The sequence below is a fragment of the Rousettus aegyptiacus genome, unplaced genomic scaffold, assembly GCF_014176215.1.
Source record: "Rousettus aegyptiacus isolate mRouAeg1 unplaced genomic scaffold, mRouAeg1.p scaffold_m13_p_1, whole genome shotgun sequence".
Classification (NCBI taxonomy): domain Eukaryota; kingdom Metazoa; phylum Chordata; class Mammalia; order Chiroptera; family Pteropodidae; genus Rousettus; species Rousettus aegyptiacus.
In genome coordinates this window covers 27,231,070-27,252,774 of record NW_023416284.1, presented here as the reverse complement: position 1 = coordinate 27,252,774, position 21,705 = coordinate 27,231,070, and the positions used below count along the sequence as shown (strand labels likewise).

General features: G+C 34.2%; 1 protein-coding gene across 2 annotated transcripts in view; it reads left to right on the top strand.

Moving 5' to 3' along the window:
- FOXJ3 (forkhead box J3) overlaps nucleotides 1-21,705 on the top strand; it is a 109,021-nt gene that overhangs the window by 45,259 nt on the left and 42,057 nt on the right. For both annotated transcript variants that reach the window (XM_016139996.2, XM_016139997.2), the window contains exon 4: nucleotides 4,788-4,862. In XM_016139996.2, coding sequence (XP_015995482.1) covers nucleotides 4,788-4,862 — 75 coding nt within the window. The remainder of the gene's footprint in view (nucleotides 1-4,787; nucleotides 4,863-21,705) is intronic.

Below are 21,705 nucleotides of genomic sequence, written 5' to 3'. Positions count from 1 at the left end.
GTCCTTTGAGAAACTCCTTTTGGGGCTGGTGTTTTCAAGGCCAACCAGTATGCCTTGATCAGTTATTTAACCTGGGTCATGTTTTTCAGGTTAACCTGGACCATCCTAGTTATTTCTACCTCTCTATTCTTCCAACTTTTTTTCTTGGGATTCTTAGAGGTAGGATCTGCCCAAGTTGTGAGATCTGAAGTAATCTCTTTTCTTTTGTGTGTGTGTGTACATGTCTTGGCTTTTGTATTTCTCTGGTTGTTTTTAACTTTCTAAATAAACTTTTTGTATTTTTTAAAAACACATTTGTGATTACCATATGTAAAGCATTGTACTCTGAGTTCTGAGTTGATAGACGAAGTCCCTATCCTCATGGAGCCTACTTACATTTTAGTATAGAATACAATGTGGAGATGGAAGACCATTAAACAAATTATTGCAAGTGTGATGAGAAATTCAGGGCAATAAGGAAATTTATTGCAGTGAGCCCTAACCTAATAATATATGAAAGCAAAAAGGACTTCCTTAAAGAACTGATATTTAAACCAAGGAAAGTTGAAAGTCGAGTAGACTCAGATGAAGGGATGAAGTAAATAAAGCTGAGGGTAGTAGTCTTTGCAATGGGAGCAATAAATGGAAAGCCTAGAGTTGAGAGAAAACACGGGAGGGGGAAGAGCCTTTGGAGGCTTTGTTAAGGATTTTGGATTATATCTGAAATGCAATGGGAAGTCATTGAAAAGTTTTAAGTGACAGGGTAACATCAGATTCACTTTGTGAAGAGATAACTGCCTGCAAGGTGGAGAGTGGTGGAGATGGGACAAATTGAGGAAGGCAAAGGGTGATTCTTAGGTAGCTGTCGTACTGGTTTTGGTGAGACTGGTGTCCTGGACTGGGGTAATAACAAGAGTTGGGAAAACTGGAAGAAGATCACACTAGGGTTAAAGATTGGTTTAGTTTAAAACATGTTGAATTTGAGGTGTTTCTGGAGATATCTAGAAGATTGTTGAAAATACGTTAGGAATGCAAGAGAAAGGTCTAGTTTTGAGATCAAGGTAGATTTAAGTGTCAGATAGTCATTGAAGTCATTGAAGCCATGACTGTAGATGAGATTGCTTAGGTAGCAAATGTAGAAATGAAAAAAGGACATAGGGCAGAGCCATGAAGATTTCTAACATTTCAGCGTTTTAGAAGAGGATACCAAAGTAGAAATGTGTTCTTCACCTGAAACCATTTTGAAAATATGACTGTCTTGATTTCTTCTGACCATCTTGATACCCGCCCCCAGCCCATCTGGGACTTTAAAGATGGGTAGATGAACTCCAGTTTGTCTGATTGGTTCTTTCTTTTTCTTGTCTCTTAGATTTGGACTAAGTATTTTTTATGAATCCATTTTTATCTCCACTTTTATTTTATTATACCTCTTCCTAAATTTTGTTTTAGTAATTGCTGTATGGTTTGCCACATCTTTTACTTGTTCCATTCTACCTTCAAATACAGGATTTTTTGTACAGTGTAAAAACTTTATGAACCTTAAAATTCTAATTCTTCTGACCCCCCCCCCTTTGTGCTGCAGTATCATACATTTTACTTTTACATGTTCTAAACCCCATAATTAATTTTTTTGTTTGTTGTAGACAATCATCTTTTCAAGGCATTATAAATAACAAAGTGTTTTTTTTAATTTACTTTCATTTTTAGAGTTTCTGAAACTCCTCATTTTTTGTTTTTTTGTTTTTGTAAATTTTAGTTTCCATTTGGTACCATAATTTATTTCTCCATGTACATCTTTATTTTTTTCCCTCGTTGCCTCTAAGATATTCTCTTCAGTTTGATTTTAAGCATTTTGACTGTAATGAATGTAGGTGTGTGCATTTTTAATTTATTCTGCTTAGTGTTCTCTGAAATTCCTACATCTGTGATTTGATGCCTTGCATTATTTTAGGGAGAGTCTTGGTTGCTAATTCACATGGTTTTCTGCCTTGTTCTTTTTCTTTTCTCCTTCTGAGACTCATTACTTTGTATGTTTCACAGCCTTGGATGATTTTTTAAAAAATGTGTGTGTGTACACATGCACGTGTGTGTGTCAGTGTCAGTTTAGATGATTTCTGTTGATCTATCCTCAAGATATCAGAGCCTTTCCCTAGTTGTGTCCAATCTGCTGATGAGCCCATCTAGGGAATTCTTGATCTTTGCTCATGTGTTCTACTTCTTTCATTTACATTTGACTCATAGTTTTCACATCTCTGTTGAAATTACCCATCTCTTTTTGCAAGTTGTCTACTTTTTTCTTCTTGGCATTTGAGCATATTAGTCATAATTATCTTAAAGTTCTTGTCTGATAGTTCTACCACCTGAATCATCTCTCAGTTGGTTTTTATCGATTATCTCTTGACAGTGGGTTTTCCCCCCCTCTTCTATATGTCTTAAGATTTTGACTGAGTACTAGATATATGTGTAGAAGAATGGTAGAGAATGAGGTAAATAGTATTTATACTTGTAAATAGATAGGCATCAATTGTCCAAGGTCATTAATGTGGGTAGTTGAATTAATCTATCAGTACTTGAGCTGGATTTGGGTTTTGTTGTTGGTATCTTTACCTTCAGTGTACCACAGACTTTACATTCCTCTACCAGTAGGCTCCTATTACCTTATGCTTGGAGTAGGGGGCTTATGTGCTATAGGGCTTTCTCAGTTTTCCTGCTTTCTTGTCAGATTTTAATTGTCTCTCCTCACCTTGCTACAGCTATGGGTCTCTCCATGCTCTTGCCCTTTCTCTATCAGTGGACTTCTTGTTATTCACTGCTAGACTTGTGGTAGGGGCTAGAGGTTTTCTCTGTTGTCTTTGTTCAGCCTTAGTCTTACTCAGGCCCTTGGACTTGGGAGTGGGGCCTTTTCAGTGTTTCTTTCCTTCAGCCAACTAGTTTTATGTCTGTTGTTACTTTTGGGTGGGAGTTTTTTGCCCCTCCCTCAGCTATTGCTGACCTCAACCTTGAATAGTATATTGGCATAGGATCTTGGGAGCAAGACAGTTTCTGACACTTGTCCTGGAGGTAAGAGGATTTTGCTTCTATCTTCCTCTGTTAGCAGTAGATCTTTGCCTGTGTCCTGGGAAAGGATTTCCTATTCTTAGAAGCAAAAGGGTTTTGTTTTCATTCTTTCCTCAGAAGCAATCTTTGCCAGAGTCTTATGAGTGAAAGGTTTTGCTTCCTCTACCTCAAACTTAAGTTTTTGGCTTCGTAAAATCTATAGAAGGGGGTGGGACTTTGTCTCCCGCTGTGGCTGTCAATATTTCTTTTCTTGCCTGTGTCATAAAGAAGACCGTCTTTGGTCTTCTTTCTTACCCCCCAGTCTTTCTTGTGAGCATATGGTGGAGGCCATGAGGAAGAGCTTGAGAGTGAGTGGGAACTTCTCTTGTGTCTGGGGCCCTAAACTGACACACTACCCCAGCTTGGCTTTTCAGATTTTATCTTAATTTCTTGCATGGTTGCATGGTGGCCACTTCTTTCTCCCATGCTCTGCCAAAAGGTTTGTCCTCTTTCTCATTGTATGGGCTTATCCCTCTTAGGAATTTCATTTTTTGGAACTGCCTTGCAACCTCAGCTCTGATGCAGCTCAAAAATAATTATGATCTTTTTTTTTCTTCTTTTTTTTTTTTTTAGCTAACTCATTATTTTTTCATTGTTTAGGAGAGAGCATCATTCTTTGTAGCTGTTTATATCCTAAGCAGAACTGGAACTCCCATTCATGTTTTAAATTGATGTTTTGGTAATAAGCTAGAATTGAATTTATATTCATCTTTTAAAAACTTCTTTAATCCCAATATTGCCTCTTGAGGGGAAGTTTTAATATATAGGCATTGTTGTTAGAGTTTTGAATTTTATATTAAAAATAAAATAGACATTATGCCAAAAAACAACCTCCCAAAATTCTGAGTGGTGGCTAAATGCAATTGGAGGATCTCTCCACCACATAACTTGGCCATTTTGGAACAAACATAATTATGGAATGGATCTTGGAGCATTTCATTAAGAAGAAATGGCTTTTGGGTGTTTTTTGTAAAAACGGTGATACAGTCCTACTTATTCATGGAAAATTTCCTATTTCACAGTTTCTCCAGGTCTCCAAGTGCCTTTTCCTGCCATCTAAGTTGGTGACTCTTTCTACTACATCGTGGAACCTAAATGTTCTTGCTAGCTCTCTGTAGCCAGTGTCTTTCCGTTTTTTCTTTTTTACAGGTAGCACTGAGAACCTAATTGGTGTCTATATCCTCTTGTAATGGAGCAGTGGAATTTTTTTTTTTAACTCATTAAAAAGTGATAGTACATATGCTTTATAGATCATTCAAACATTGCATAAAAGAGCAAAATAACACCTTTAATTCCATTTAGAATAGCTTTGGCTTGTTTCAGAGAATTAATGAATGAACAAATGAATGAATCACAAAGTCATAATATATATAATTTTATATTTGGCATTTCATATTTAGCATTAATCATAGGCATCTTCCTACATCATTAAAAGGTCTTAATAAACATTTAAAATGTGACACATGTTTTATTATTTGGAGTTTGGTAATATCCATTAGAAACTCTTTTCCAATAATTACTTCTCTTTTTAGCATTTCATCCATGGTTTGAAAATCAGAAAGGTGTGAATTTGAAGCTCATTTAAAAAGCTTATTCCATTTTAAATTGTATTCCAGTGCATAGAGATATTTAGATTTCTGATTCTGTTTTTAAAGGTGGGTGTTGTTTTTGGATGCCAATGACAATATATGGTTTTTCTTCTTTAATTTCAGAATTCCATACGACATAATCTGTCGCTGAACAAGTGTTTCCTTAAAGTGCCTCGATCCAAGGATGACCCCGGAAAGGTAGGATTTATTTATTTTTTAATAATTGGATTCTTCATTATATCTTGTCACGTTTATATCTAAGCTATATCTGTTAAATAAAGAGAAAGAATTGGAATGAGATAATTCAAGTTCATTGATTAGGAACATTTGTGAAATAGCAAGTCCTTCACCCCATTCTACGCTCCCACCCCCACTCCCACCCCTATTTTAGTTGGTATGTTTCAAGGACCAGCCAGGCAGGGAGAGCTTTCTTTTTAAGCTGTGGGAAACTAGCTAGTATTGAACTGGTCATCTGTGTTAGTTTGCTGTTTCTAACATGGTTTTTGTTTGGTTGTTTTCTTAAGTGTATGTATTAAATTAAATTTGGTTTTTGAACTGTTTGTCAGGAACCACAGTTTATTAATCTTATTACATATAAGAAGTGGATTTGTGTGTAATTGACAAGTGGAAGTAATTCTCACCCTAAAATAAAATTCTTTGTTATTTCCCTGTTTTCTTAGTTGCTGTTTTTTCTTCTTCATTCCATTTATCTCCAGCCATCATTACATTTTTAGTATTTTATCGACAGATTTTCCTTTTTTGTTGTTTTATTTTGTTTCAATAGCCATGTCAACTACACTGCAGTACTAGTTACTTGGTTTCTAAGCCCAGAGTACTTGGTTGGACCATATTTGGTTGTCACAAAGATTAGCACTTTGAATCATTTTATCTCTTAGCAAGCATGCATTCTTGTTTGAATGGTTAGACTTCTTGTCTTTTTGAAGCTGACTGTCCCTGGGAAAAAAAATTTTCTAAAATATAATCCCGGTCATGTTATCACTTTGCTTAAAAGTATTCCCCAGTGTTCTCGAGATGTTTCTTTTACAAAATACCCTTTACTACATTTTTTTTGATCTACCTTTTCAGCTGTGCTTCACCTCGTTCAAGACCCACTATGAGGAACTACTCGAAGTTTCCCAGACATGTCTTTCATATGGTCTTCTCTTAATGTACAAACTCCTTTCTTCTCCTTGTCCGACTTACTCCTTGTCCTTAAAGATCTGGCTGCAGCATTACTTCTCTGAAGCTTTTTTTCCTCTCACATATTTCAAATGAGTTTGCTGTTCCTTCTTTTGAATGTTTTTTTTTGTCATCATTGCAGTAGCTCCTGACTGATCTCTCTCTACCCTTGGAGTTACTACCTCCAGTTTATGGTAACTTTCACATAGTGGCCAGCAATCTTTCAAAAATGTAAACCTAATCATGTATGTACTCTTTAAAATCTTCATTGGTTACCTACTGACCTTAGGTCAAAGTCTAAATTATGAGGGTAGGGGTCACGTGTATATTGTTCACTTTTTAGCCTCAGTTGCTTACACAGTGGCTGGTGGGACTGAAGGGATACACTTGTTGAATGAATGAATATCTTCTGCTAGGTGGTTAATTTACAATTAGAGATGGAAAGTTACTCATTTCTATTGTAAAGCAGGCACTCTTAAATAACGAATGTTTTATAGCACCATCTATGATTTGCCCTGTCAAGTTGGTTCTTAATAAGATTGAATAGATTATTATAATAGTCCTCTTATTTGACCCAATTTATTATTGTCTGTGTTTATAACTCTCCAAGGTTGTGGCTAGGAGTTGGTGAAATTTTTATTTTTTATAAAAAAAAAAAAAGAATTTTAACTTTACAGTTGCTTCATTACAGTTTCCTATGGACAGTGAGTACATATAAATCTGACTGAAAATGTTCTTAAGAGTTTATCTATTTTACTAGAGTTCTATGAAGGCATTAATTGGATTCTGTAGACATTTGGTTCAGATTTAATTTTTAAATGAGGTTTAAATCATTTAAAAAAATGTAAAGTGCCCGTGCATGAACAGTTAAGTATATTTTGTACTAAATTCTAACCAATCGGAGACCTGTTTTTTTTTGTTTTGTTTTGTTTTTTAATTGTGTGGTCAGGTTTCTTTTGTGCAGAACTTAAAGCTTTTCTCCACCTTTAATTAAATAGTATCATGGGGTAAGGCAGGTGTGGAGAACATATCTTACTTTTTGCAACTAGTCTTTTTGAATCAATTGTCTTACTAATGTGCGACCCAAACAATGTACAGAGATAAATTGAACCCCGAAAGGTTAGTAAAAGCTTTCAATTTTTACATTTGTCTCCAATTTTAGACTTTGTTTTTATCAAAACAGATCTTTGTTATTGAATTTGGTCATAATCACACATTTAATCTTACAAAGTACATTTATACTAATATAGTTATTTTTATTTTCAGTCTTGATGAGGTTTAAATATCCATTATACTTAATGATTTTGGTAAGAAGTAAATAGGACCTTATGAAATACATTTATATGAATAAAATCATTATTTTGTTTAAAAAGTGTTGAAAACCTCAGATCTAGTCCATTTTGTAGAAGAGGAAAGCTGAGGCCAATAAATGAGGAATGACTTGCCCAGGTTCAGGGTGGAATTAAAACCCAAGTGTATTGGCCAGACTTATTTGCAAGTCACAGAAACCTATAACAGATCAACTGAAGGGAAAAAATGCCTGCAGTAAGAACTGGAGCCTCATTCTTAAATTTTGTCACTAGGAATGTCTCTCTCCCTCCCTTAGCTTCTTTGGTGGTTGCATTTTCAGCCAATTTAGTGGCAGAGAGGGCCATCGGCAGCTTCTGTCTTAACTGTCTGCTCATTCAGCAGAAAGAGACTGGTTGGTGTCCTCCCCCAAAGCCACCTGGAGTACAGGAACTGTCTGTGAGTGCCGAACAAGCAGAATACACTTGGTTTCTTGGTTCCTAGACTAGTGCTTTTTCTACTAGTGTAGGAACCTTTCAATCTTCCTTGAGAGGGAGGCCAAAATGTTAGTTAAATTTTGGTACTTATGAATTGTTTTTTCTTTTTGTATTACAGTGTTTCCTGGCATTTGAGGAGCTTTTCCAAAACCACCCTCACCACAGTGGGAGAAAACCATTGAGCCAAGGTGGGGTGGGAGTAGTTTTGGGTCTTTGGGTATGGGGTGGACTTTAACCCCTTAGGATTTTGCTAGCTACTGCCATGACCCAGATGGGTCCCAGAGGTAGAAGCAGAAGTAGCTCTTATAGAATCTTTCTTGTATTTTTATGATATAGCTTCCTGTTCAGTGTATTAACTGAAAGGTAGCCTAAGCTTAAAAGCCAGCCTAAGCTTAAAGCATATTATTGAATTACAGATGTTTTTTATACAGCTATTTATTCTAACATAATACTTCATTTTCCAGAAGCTATTGTCATAAAAGCCCTTAATAATTGATATCCTCCCATGTGTATGATGACCGGTCTGACGTTCATTTTCTTCTGTTCCCTGGAACTAATTTCAAACAACCACATTATTGTTTCTTTTAAAAAGGAACATAAAATTATATTTTGCACCCATAACTCCACTATGTTTTTTGGGACAGCTTTCTATTTTCTTTTTTCTTGATTACAACCCTGTTTCTGCATCCTGCAGTCTGTCTCTATTTTTTTATTCCTGTTTTTTTATCGTCTCTCTTTTTATTAGCTTTATTTTCTGTATTTTGGTCTGGTTTTCTGATCTAATTTTTTTTTAAAGTCTTCCTATTTTGCAGTTTACATACACCTGCTTAATTATCTTGAAGGTAAATATTTTGCTTACATTATGGAAAAATAAATTCTATCAGCTAAATTTAGTTTAAAAATATAGAGGTCTTTTTCTTTGCTTTCCACTTAATCTTTTCTCAACCTTAATCCCTCTTCTCCAGCTCAGAAAAATCATACTTTTGACTTTAAAGGAAAGAAAAGATGATAGGAAATAGTTTCAACAATTGCATAGTTAATTGGCAGCAGTGGGCTCTAATAGGGCCAAGATGATAGGAAAGAAGTTTAAGAACTCATGAAGGCCACCTGCTTGTTCTTGGAGAGATAACTATAATGGATTTATAATAGCCCCTTTTGTGTGTGTGTGGGGGCGGGTAGCTTTTTCTTGCCTGGAAACAGGAAGGTTGTAAAGGCTCAGTGGCTGTGAAGATTGGCGTCTTCTGGTTAGTGAGGAAACAAAGTCATTGCTAGAGAATTAACTTTTGGAAGTTTTGAGAGCATGATTTTTTTTTTATTCTTGTCCTCTTTCATAGTGTAGGGACCATAACATGATTGATCTCTTTTTTCCAAAGTGTGTGTGTGTGTGTGTGTGTGTGTGTGTGTGTGTGTGTGTGTTTGGCCCTGTTAGTATTGTGTTGTATTTATTCATAATTTGTTATTTGTTGGTATCCTGTTTTGGTTACTTTATTTGTAGGAAGATGTAGAGAAACCAGAGAAGTTTAAGAGAACATAAGGTATAACATTAAGTGATAAATGGTGTTGCAGGAATCATAGATATGTACCCTGAAGAAGGAAGATATGAATGTAATTTTAATACTTATCTTTGATACATGATTTTTGTGAGGAAAAAATTGACCTCTTTTCTGTGTCTTTGTATAAATCCAGATAGGAAGTAGAATTTAAAGATAAGCAAGAGTTTGGTTGGACAGAAATAAGGACATCGTACTTCTTGGGGTGAAAAAACACTGATAGGATTCCCAAGGGAGGCTTTAGACTTCGCCTCTTCTGAAGCACTTTAAGGTTAGTTGAAATTACTAACCTTTGTGACTTTAATTCATGGTAAGTAAGAATTGTGGTTAAAGGCTGAGGAGAAGACATGATCAGGTTTAACTGAGGGACTAATCAGAACAAAGTTGAGAGAGAATAAGGAATTAAGGGAATTAATGTAAGTATTAAAATGAGGTCCAAGAATGAAGAAATGAATCAGTGCCAAGGAGTGCATGTTAAGGCAAAGGTGTATTATGAATGTGAAACAGTCCATCAGACAAACCAAGATTAGAAAGCCTAGAGTAAGTATAGGCATTCAGAGATGGTCTGAAGGATTGAGTTAGATAAGAGATGAGGGACCAATTCAGAGAGAACACCACAGAAAGGAAAGAAGTGCTGGCCCAGAGCTGTGACAATATATACACTGTTGGTCACAACAGTTTAGTTAAAGCTGCCTTTTGTTTGCATACACAGTATTCTGTTTTCTTCCTGAGGGTGGGAGATAACATTTTGTTATGGTTTTTGGCCTCCCCCCCCCCGCCATCTAAACTACTTTTTTAAAATAATATTTTGCCCACAAATTAATTATTAAAAGGTATATATGGTAAAATTTACTCTTTGGTGTATAAATTCAGTAGTTTTGACGAATACATACAGTGTAACCATCACCACAATCAAGATACAGAACAGTATTGTCCCTTGGTAGTCAGCCCATCTCCCATCCCCATCCCCTGCCCAAGCCCTGGCAAAACTAGTATTGATCTGTTTTCTGTCCCTATAATTTTGCCTTGTTCAGAAATTCGTATAAACAGGACTCATACAGTAGGTAGGTGGCTCTTCAAGTCTGGCATCTTTCACTTAGCATAATGCGTTTGCTATCCATCCATGTTGTTGTATCAGCAGTTCCATTTTATTTTATATATTCCATTAGATGGATTTATCACAGTTTAATCAACATTCGAAACACGTGGGTTGTTGCCAGTCATAAGTTCATTTGACCATCAAGTTCTTTTAAACAAACTTAGTAATTAATTTGACATATACTGAGATATAAGACAAGAGTTAAATTCCTTAATGATCTCTCCTGGGCAACACTTAAGGTAATTTGATAGTCAATATATTTAAAAGTAATAGAAACATCCATTCGTTTGATGTTTCAGGGACTTGAGCTGGCGTTGGAATAGTTTATGTCTATACATTCAGCCACCTGGCCAGCCAAACTGCCTGCCTTTGAGTGCCTCCTGTGTATTTTGACTGTTCATAACCAATTTTTGTTGCCTGAGAAAAGTGACTGTCTGACCTTTTGTCCCAACTAGAAACTTCTGAGAATGAAAGAGGGTGTTATTCTTAATTATGCTTAGGCAGCAGGCATAAACCAAGACTGAGATTGGGAAATATGTTCACTCTATCTATGGTGCATGCAAAGGCTGTGCCTTGGAGCTATAGACAGTTACAAGGAGCAGCATTCTAAGATGTCGAAGGTTTAAAAATCTCTTTTAAACCGAATTGCTAAATCTAAACTGGAAGAGTAAAAAAACATTGAAACATAGTATGAACCAAAGAAGTCAGGGGCAAATGGGATCCGGTACTATGTTAGGCTTCTGAAATGGCATGCTTGAGAGCTAAGGAAGAGTAGCGAATAGTCTACGGTGATTCCCTTTACCAATGAGCATATGTACTTGGCAGTGGGGTTAGTTAAAACACAAAACATACAGATTTAGCCATTTGGAATAGTAGGCTATTTATCATAGGGACTGCTTTCCCCGGGAATATGAAATTAATAATTAGCTTCTTGGGTTTATTTATACCTATCGAGACAATGGCATTTTTACTAGGCTAGTTAAATCTAGGGGCTGTTAAAAGACAGTGTGCGATAAAGCAGGGTATTTTGTGTTGATATAAAATTTCTATCGAATAAATTAAAATGTATTTTATTTGAAGTGATAAATGTTTTGTAATAATTAATGACATTTAGGCTATTGTTGGTCTTTGACATACCTTTATTTCTGATGCATTTTCTATATTTTGATTACCTTCATTTTCCTGAAGTTTTTAAATTATCTGTGTTATTTGATCACTGTCATTTAAGAATGCTGCCTATTATTCAATTGGACACACTGTTTTTCTCTCTCTAAAATTAATCTTTGTTTTAGGATATCGTGAAGTTGGCAGTTAATTTGTTTTTGGAAGATGTTTTCAAAGCCACACAATTGTAGTTTTTGATTCTTCAGACTAAGATGTTGTAATTTTCTTCCTCAGGAGGACATCAGCTGGCTGAACCAGAATTGTTGATATGAATTAATAATAATGTCTGTATTTGTATATTACTTTACAGATTAGGGAGCTATTTTACATGCATTATCTTTGTCCTTAAGACAACTTGATAGGCCCCAATTTTAGATCGTGATCTTTAAATCCATAGTAAATTTTTCCCTAGTGGTATGATTGCTGGTTTTCTTTTGTTCCTGTATTGCTTTATTTCTGCAACTTTTGGGGATAATCAAAAGTATATACTATTCTATTTTATTTTATCTAGTGAATTCTTAGTTATGTTCTTTTTATTAATTTTTGGTAGTCATTCTGGGGCTTAACAATGTACTATTAACATATCAAAGTCTATTTAGAGGTAATATTACCACCTTTCACTTCACACCTTACACTTCATACTACTTACTATTTACCTCTTCCCATCTATTTTATGCACACAATAACCTTATGACAATATAATTCCATTGATCTACCTATCTCTTTCTTTGTGCTATTGTCATACTTTGTACTTTTAGTTATATCATAAAGCCCACCTTAAGATTTGTTTTATTTGCTTTAAACAGTACTGCTTTAAAAGAAATTATGTTGAAGAAAATAATTTCCTAATTTTTTACCTTTTCTAATTTTCATTTCTGTAAATCCAGGTTTCAATCTGGTATCTTTCTCCTTTATAACCTAACAGTATCCTTTGGCATTTATAAGAAAGTGCAGGTCTGTAGGCAACACATTTTGTAGGCTTTTGTTTATCTGAAAAGATCTTTATTTCATCCTCAGAATACTTTTCTGAATGTGAAATCTTGAGTTTGCAGGGTCTTCCCCACCTCTTAGAACTTTGAAAATGTTTTGTTGTCCTTGGCCTCCATTATTTCTGGTGAAAAGTCACCTGTCATTCATATTTTTATTGCCCTGTATGTTATGTGCACCTTTCGACCTCCACCCCATCCCCTTTTTTTCGCAACTTTCAAGAATTTTCTCTTTAGATTAGCAGTTTGACTATGGTGTATCTCAGCATAGAGAGAGAGAGCGCGCGCGTGTGCGTGTGTTTTCTCTGCTTGGAACTTCTAGGATCAATAAGAAGAGGTTTTTGTACAAATTTGGGATATTTTTTATTATTATTTTCTTTTTAAAAATTTTGGCCCATTTTCTCTTTTTGCCTGTTAGTGTCCAATTAAAATATGATGGACTGTTTGACATTGTTTCACAGGTCATTAGGGCTTTATTCATTTTTTCCTTATTCTTTTTCTTTGTGTTCCTCAAATGATATAATTTTTACTTATCTGTCTTCTAGATCTCTGGCTCTTTGACCATCCTACCTGTTGTTAAGCATATATGTTGAACTTTTTATTTCAGTCATTGGACTTTTTAATTCTAGAATTTCCATTTCGTCTTTTTTGTGTATTTTAAGAGATAATTGGTGAAATGTGTTCAACCAGTTGCTTTGATACTAGGACATTAGGGCTTCTGGGTTGTCCCCAGCTAGTTCCTGGGCATCAGAAGACTTCGCTTCACTGTGGGTTTTTATACTAAGAAGGTTGCATCCTGATCTATATAAAGTTTAGGAACCCCATGAAGCTAATTCAGTCTTTCATCTGATCCCTTACATTATCAGGGATGTTTTGAGATCCTGGGTTTTTATATGAAAACCAAATAATTAGAAGAAATGAGATTTTTTAAAAATAAAATTATTTTAATGATAAATAACTTGGATTACTTTGTCTTACTTTTTCACCTCCATACTTTTTCACTTCCTCTTTGGAATTCTTATTTGTCAAGTAAGTGTATTGCTTGACTTTCTGTTGACATTAATGACTATTTAGGACTTTTATCGAAGACTGACGTGGTCCACAGTAAAGTCAGGAAACAGCTATAAATCAAGAGACTTGTGTTCTTTCTGGGCAGTACCACAGATTTAGCTTTGTGACAGGTGACTTTTGACTGTCAAACCTACTGCTATATTAGATGAGAGATCCTTGATTTCTATTTTTTCTTAATTAAGAATATTTTTTGTCGAGATGTAATTCATATACCATAACATTTACCATCTAACAGTGTATAATTCAGTAGTTTTTAATATATCTACAAAGTTGTACGACTATCGCCAGTATCTAATTCCAGGACAATTTCATTTTATCTCCCCAGAAAGAAACTCCATACTCATTAACAGTCACTCCCCATCTCCTTCCCACTCCCCAAGCTAATGGAACTACTTATTTACTTTCCGTTTCTACGGATTCACCTATTTTGGACATATTATATAAATGGAATCATATAATATGTGGCCTTTTGTGTCTGTCCTCTTTGATTTAGCGTAAGGTGTTCAGGGTCATCTGTTTTAGCATGTAGCAATATGACTGAATGATAGTCTGTTGTATGAATATATCAAATTATTTATCTTTTCAGCAATTGATGGACATTTGGGTTTTCACTTTAGCTCTTATGAAAAATGCTGCTGTGTGATCATTTGTGTAAAAGTTTATGTGGATCTAATTTTTCATTTCTCTCGGATATGTTTTCATTTCTCTAGGAGTGGAATACTAGGTCATATGCTTGATTTTTTGAGAACTGTCAGATTGTTTTCCAAATCAGTAGCATTGTTTTACATTCTCACAATTATGAGGCTTCCAGTTTTTCACATCTTTGCCAACATTTTTTATTGTCTTTTTGATTATAGCCATCCTAGTGGATGTGAAATGATATTTCATTGTATTATGGTCTTGATTTATATTGCCCTGGCAAATGATGATGATAATCTTTTCATGTGCTTATTGGAAATTCATAGGTCTCCTTTGAGAAATGTCTGTTTAGATCTTTGTCTATTTTTTAATTGGATTAGCATCTATTTCTGTGCAAGTATCAGACTTCAAGATTTTGGTAGCATGACAGTCATTGGAGTTAAGTTTAGCAACTGTTATAATTTTATGGTTAATAGTAAGCCTGGCTCTGGAGATACAGGGATGAATAAGATATCACTGCCATTAAAACTTTTGGTCTAGTGAGGAAATCACTTATAAACAGGACATTTCATATGGTATATTAGGTTCGGAGATTAAGATTTCTTGAAAGTTGTTGGCCCACTCTTCATTGTGTAAAGCTTCTACTACATAAAAAATGATTATAAATTGTGTATTAGCACATCTCCTTTCTGTGTTGCCTAGTTTTGGTAGTTTGTAGAGAAGTTAAAAAATAAGTTCCTAAGACTTTGTAAATGTTCCTAAGACTTTGAACTTTGGATTGTTTGATATCAATAATGTATTCTTAATTTTTCAGGATTTATGAATTAATAATTACAAGGAAACTTAGAATCAGCATGTTACCTAAAATATTGAAGTAAGGAAATAATAACATTCAAATAAAGCAAAAATGAGTTTTTAAATTCTTTTTAGCTCTCTGGACTCATCTCTTACTGTGTCCTTTTTTTTTTTCTTCTTAACCTAGTGAGATGAACAGTTTCCTTAATGTCTTATTCTCTCTCATATGTCTCTGACTTTAGCACCTGAATTCTTTACACCTATTTATGCCATGGCTTCATTTGACGATTCTGTTGAAGCCCGTGAACCCTGGATAATATTTTAAAGACATAAACCAGAATATATAGGATTAAAAAGATAAGCAGTTAAATCAAAATAGTTATAAAACTACTATAACAAGTTCATGATACAGTAATCTATACTTCCTTAAATAACAAAGTTGAACAAAATTTAATATGGTAACTTTAAATAACAAATTAGAAATAATGAGTAGTAATGAGTGACATTTTGAGACAAAGACTATTAATGAGATAGGAAACAAACTGGCTTTTAGGCATTGCTAATACTGTGGTTCCTTATATTCATAATGAACGACCAAGTTCATGGAACCCCTGAGTCCTGTCCACAAAACCCCTGGGAGTTCATGAATGCTATGTTAAAAGTTCTTATTATGTATGAACCATTTCCTCTGCCCTAAAATTGTTTTCCTTTCTTCCTTCTACCATATCTGAGCATGATCATTCTCAAAAATTCAGCTTACCTCATCTTAGCACTGTATGGTGACTGCTTATTTGCCTTTTATATTCTAGTCATTATTCCAGGCATTTGGAATGCATCAACAAACAGAACAGACAAAAATCCATGCCCTTGATGAACTTACAGCCTTATGGGAGAATGACAATAAACAAAATACATAAATTATACAGAATGTTAGACAGTTATAAATGCTGTAGAAAATTACAGTAGGATAAAGTGGACTGGGATGTAGACTGCAACTTTCCAAGGAATAAGCTAGGCATGTTCATTGAGAAAGTGATTTTTGAGCAAAGACATGAAGGTGGTGAGAGTTTACCATGCAGGTATCTTTTCTACCTCCCTGACCACACTTAAGGACTGAGACTTCGATTTTATTTGTATTCCTAGTACTAGCATTATGACTAGCACATGGTCAACCCGTGATGAATTCTCATTAAGAGAAAGCTTGTTACCTTTCTGATACCTGTCTAAAGCTTGAGAAGTTAAGCCAGTTTGGGTAATTCAATGTGTGTCATTTTCCCAGTTGTTGGATTAGATAATATATAGCTTATATTCAAGTATAGCTTATTCTTACATTTTCTTTTTGATAATAAGATTCACTAAAAATATTTTAGCTATTGTTATTTATCTTTTATTTACATTGTACAGAGTAGGAATTCAGCAGATGTTAAATAAAGGGCATATTTTTTAGTGTTACCCATATATTTAACTTTTGTAGACAGAACTTCAATAATTAAATAAAAGTTACAATCAGTTATTTTAAAGATCCTTTGCACCCCTTGAAATTTAACATTTTTTATATATTTGTGGGCTTGCTCCTTGATAGAAGGTGTAGGAAGTGAGAAAACATAGTATAAGATTAATACAAAAGAATATTTTGCCAAGTACTGGAGAAGAAAATATTTTATATATTTTTTATTTAACCCTCAGTATACCATCAGTCCATTAGACCCAATTTAGTTTTTGAGTATCAATTTTCAGCAGTTCTACTTTGTAAAGATGATTATTTTATGACATTCTTTTCTTAGAATTCTTCCAAAGAACAAATAGAAAATTTATTTTAAAAAATAGAATAAAACTTATTCTATATTAAAATTAACATGTATGAGTTTTTTCTAAATCTAACTCGCATTATGGGATCTTAATCTCATTTTTCTGGTATCGAAATAATTTCATCATCTTAAGAATTATTTCACCATTGCCCATCAGATTTTTACTGTAATGCCCAAATATTAAAATAACAAGAATACAGAAAACTGATTGAATGACTTAGAAGGATGATACAGTAATGAAATCATCACTATTATCCTTCATTTTTCTTATTGTGTTGCTCAAAGTATCAGATCTTTCAAGAAGGCATAATAAAAATCTATAGATGCCATCTTAATTGTTTTTTTTTTCTTTTAGTTTTCATTGAACATAGGCAAGAGTTTAGATTTTCTTCCTGCTCATATGACAAAGCAATGAAAATTGACAGGAAAATGGATACGTATTTTCAGTAGACACAGAAGATGAACATAAAGACAGACAGCAACACTCTAGACTCTAAGTATGATGATGAAATTGAGTGGATGATATCCTAGATTAATTTTGCCAGACCAAAGAAATGTTGACTTCATGATAAATTTCTAAGGACAAAAAGATATGTGCTATTCTCTCATCCATTTAGTCAGCAAGAAGGTCTTTATCTTGCATTATTTTGTGACTAGAATCATCATTTTTTTTTCTAGATAGTCATGTGAACAGTATTTTTCATTTTATATGTTTGTGCACCAATAGTCACTTGATATAATTCATAAGTGAACAAATCTTGAAGTCTGATGTGTATACAAAATCTTGAAGTCTGATACTTGCATGGAAATAGATGCTAAGAAATGAAAAAGTTAATTGGATTTATCATTCTACTTAAACCAGATATGAAAATAGTTTTTACAGCTGTGGAGCAGAGATGGTCATTCTTCAACAAAATTCTGAGCCATCAAAAATTTTAAAAGTATTACACTTTGAAAATGCAAATATAAGAAGAACCAGAATTAATAAAGTACTATAATCTATTAAATATATATTTGAAATATGAACCAATATTGCCTTTTGATAGTAATATATAGCAAAAAGAATGAGAAGTAATAATAAAATAGAACATTTAGTTTCATGTATGATAGTGATGAGAAATTAGTTGCTTTCAGAAGATATTAACTATTTTGGTATATATAACTTCAAATCCAAAAACATTTGAATATACTAAAATAATATATATTACATATAAAATAAAATTTGATTTCGATGTTTCAAATTTCTGTTAAAATTATTCATAAGGTTGTTTCCAACTTTTATTATTCTGTAAATTATTTGTAAAATGACTTAAGTATAAACAGGAAGTGTCTGTTGGATACAGATATTAAATAGTAATAACTTGTTTTCCTGGAACATACTTAGAGAGCTAATTGTCATGCTAACTCTATGAAGTAGATATGAGGAAAGTGGATCAAAGGTTTGGTAACTTGCCCAAGATTACTGAACCAGTTCTGGGATTTGAATCCAGGTCTGTGGGTTAATAGATGTTCTCTTCACAATACCACACGACCTTCTAAATATTGTAGTAATTTTGTTGGAATTCAGCATGGTGCATTACTCAGAGAAAACTTCATGGAGAGTTTGCTTAGACAGGTAGGAAGAGAAATAAACACATGTCAGTATAGCTCAGGTAAGAGTTGAAGTTACCTTAGCTCCTAAATCAGGTGGAACAGGTGGTCCAGATAGTGGATTTAACACATATGACTTTCAAAACAACCATTATACATATGTTAAAGAATTAAAATATATTCAAATAATGAACAGATACAGAATTTCAATACAGAAATTAAAACTTTAAAAAGAACCAAATGAAAATTGTAGAGCTAGAAAGTACAGAAAAATTAAATGAATAATTCATCGAATGGCCTTAACAGCATATTGGAGACAACAGAAGGAAAGATCAACCCTAAGAACTATAAATGTATGTACCTAAAGACAGAGCTTCAAAAGAATTAAACAACAAAAGAAATCAAAACTCTAAAAATTATTGGACAAAATTTATAATCATAGCAGGAAATTTTGACACAATTCTCTCAGCAAGTAATAGAACAACAAAAAATTAAGGATCTGAACACTACTCATCAACTACAGAATGTTCATTGTCTTTTTCAAAGATGCAAGGGATATTCATGACGATAGACCATATACTGGACTAGAAAACAAGTTTTAGTAGATTTCTAAAGTTTGATAAAAGTATGTTTTCTGACTAGCAGAATTAAATTAGAAATCAGTAACAAAAAAATATTTTTAAGCCCCAAATGTTTATAAATTAAATAACATTTCTAAAGTATCTGTGGGTAAAAGAAGAAATCATAAGGGATATTAATATTTTAAGCAGAATGATGAGAACAGAGTATATAAAAATTTGTGACATAGGTAAAGCAGTGTTTAGAAAGAAGTTAATAACTTTAAATACTTTTATTAGAAAAATCAGAAGGGACTGAAATCAATTACTTAAGCATGTACCTTAAGAACTTAGAGAAATAAGAGTAAATTAAATCCAAAGTAAGTAGAAGGAAGGACATAATGAGGGTAAGAGTAGAAATCAATAAAGTAGAGAATGAACAAAGAAAAAGCAATGAAACCAAAAACTGAAACATTTAAGGAAAAAGCAATGCTGTTCTTACACATACTGTCTTTTAAAACGCAAGAGGATGAAGGAATAGTTTACAACTCTTTCGTGAAGTCATCGTCACCAAGATGGCAAAGTCGGGCAAAGAAAAAACAAGAAAAGAAAATTACAAATATTCTTCATGAACATAGACCCAAAAAATAAACACAATAGAAAATTCATTGATACATAAAATGGAGACAACATCATGACCAAGTGGAATTTGTCCCAGGAATTCAGTGCTGGTTAAAATTAGAAAACTAGTTAATGTAACTTACCATGTGAGTAGAAACAGAAAAATCATATCGTCTCAACTGTAGGAAAAAAATGTTTGACAAAATGTGGTACTCATCTAGCAAGCTAAGAATAAAAAGGAATTTCCTTAATTTGATTAAAGGCATCTATGGAAAACATGAAATGTGTATCATATTTAATTATGAGAAACATTAAATGCTTTCCCTCTGAAATTGAAAACAAACAAGGATGTTTGCATTCACTGTTACTCAACATTCTCTTAAAGGTCCAAGCCAATGGAGTAAGGCAAGGAAAAGAAAAAGCATCTAGGCTGGAAAATAAGTAAAACCGTCTTTATTTGCAAACATTATTACATATGTAGAAAATCATAAGAAATATGGAAAAGCTACAAGAACTAGTTTAGCAAAGTCACAAGATTACTAGGTCAGTATTTTTTTATATTACCAAGAAACAAATTGGAAAATAAAATTAACAAAAGCATTCCCATTTACAATAGCATTCAAAACAGTGAAAACATTATGGATACATTTTAATAAAGTATATGCAGACCTGTTGACTATAAAACATTTCCAAGACAAAAGATCTAAATAAGTGGAGTGATGTAGCATGTTCGTGGTCTAGAAGACTCATTATATGTCAGTCTTCTCCAAATTGATTATAGAGTTACTGAAATTCCAATAAAAATTCCAGCATACTTCTTTTTATTTTTTTAATTTTTTTGAAGAAATTGACAAGCTGGGTCTAATAGTTATGTGGAAATGCGAAGAACCTAGAATAGGCAAAACGTTGAAAAAAACTAAAGTTATAGGACAGAGTGCCTGATTTTAAGACTTTATAGATAAAGTAATCAAGACAAAATAGTATTGGCGTAATGATAGATGTGTAGATTAATGGAACCAAATAGAGTTCAGAAATAGTCATACACACACACACACACACACACACACACACACACACACACCTAATTTATTTATTTATTTTTTTGGAGAAGCCAGTGTAATTCATTGAGGAAAAGTTATAGTCTTTTCAGGGAATGATGTATATCTGGGTGGAAGAAAAATTTGTAATGATCACCTTACTCTTTTATAGAAAGTTACTCTTAAGTAGATCAGAGACCTAAACATAAAAGTTAAGACTATAAAACTTCTAGGAGAAAATATGGGAGAAAGTATTTGCCATGTTGGAGTAGGCAAAAAAAAAAAAAAAAAAAAAAAAAAAAAAAATCATCAGACTATACAAACCACAAAATGAAAATTGATAAATTTAACTTTCATGAACTTAAGATTTTTGTTCCCTAGCCCAAGTTTCCAGTCCTGGGAAGAGAGGTCCCTATAATTTCCAGCTGTGAAAACCGGCAGAGAGTGAGTCTCAGACATTCCTCTTTGAGAGTCTGCACCTGGAATTACTTGCTGATGGACTCACTCGCTCTGAGCTCCAGCACTGGGACAGCAGTTTGAAAGGTGCCAGGTGCATACATGGAGGAATCAAATTGTCTGGCTTCAGAGTAAGGGCTGGAGGGGCAGCTTTCTCCCAGACATAAGTGTTGGCAGAAGCCATTGTTCCTTTGAGTCACACTACCTAGCATGCACACACAGATAGGTGCCATATCTGAGTCTCTGTCAACCTAGCTAACACCACTTGCCCCACCCTGGCGATTCCCTGAGACCCTGGATCATTCAACTTGTTGGCCCACTCAAGCTGTTTCCAGTGGTTTTTCCTTACAAATGGCTTATCTTGGCTTGTGCTGCAGACTTTCATTGTCAAAGGGTCACAAACCCTAAGTAAGCAGCATTTGGCCTCGGCATGCCCCTTACCACTTGCTAAGGAGCCCCAAGACTGGCACTATTGGCAGCTGGCCCCAGTTTGCAGCTTAGCCTCTCCCCAGGCACCTCCAAACCCAGCACAGGTGGCAACCATCTGTAGATCACTTTATAGTTCATACCAGGTGGTCCTGTGTAGGGTATAGGCAGCAGCTGATCTTGGCATGCACCAGAGCCCTTCTCAGAAGGCCCTAGAATCAACATACCCAGTGGCAAGGTTAGACCACACCTGAGCACCACCCAACCACCTCCACAAAT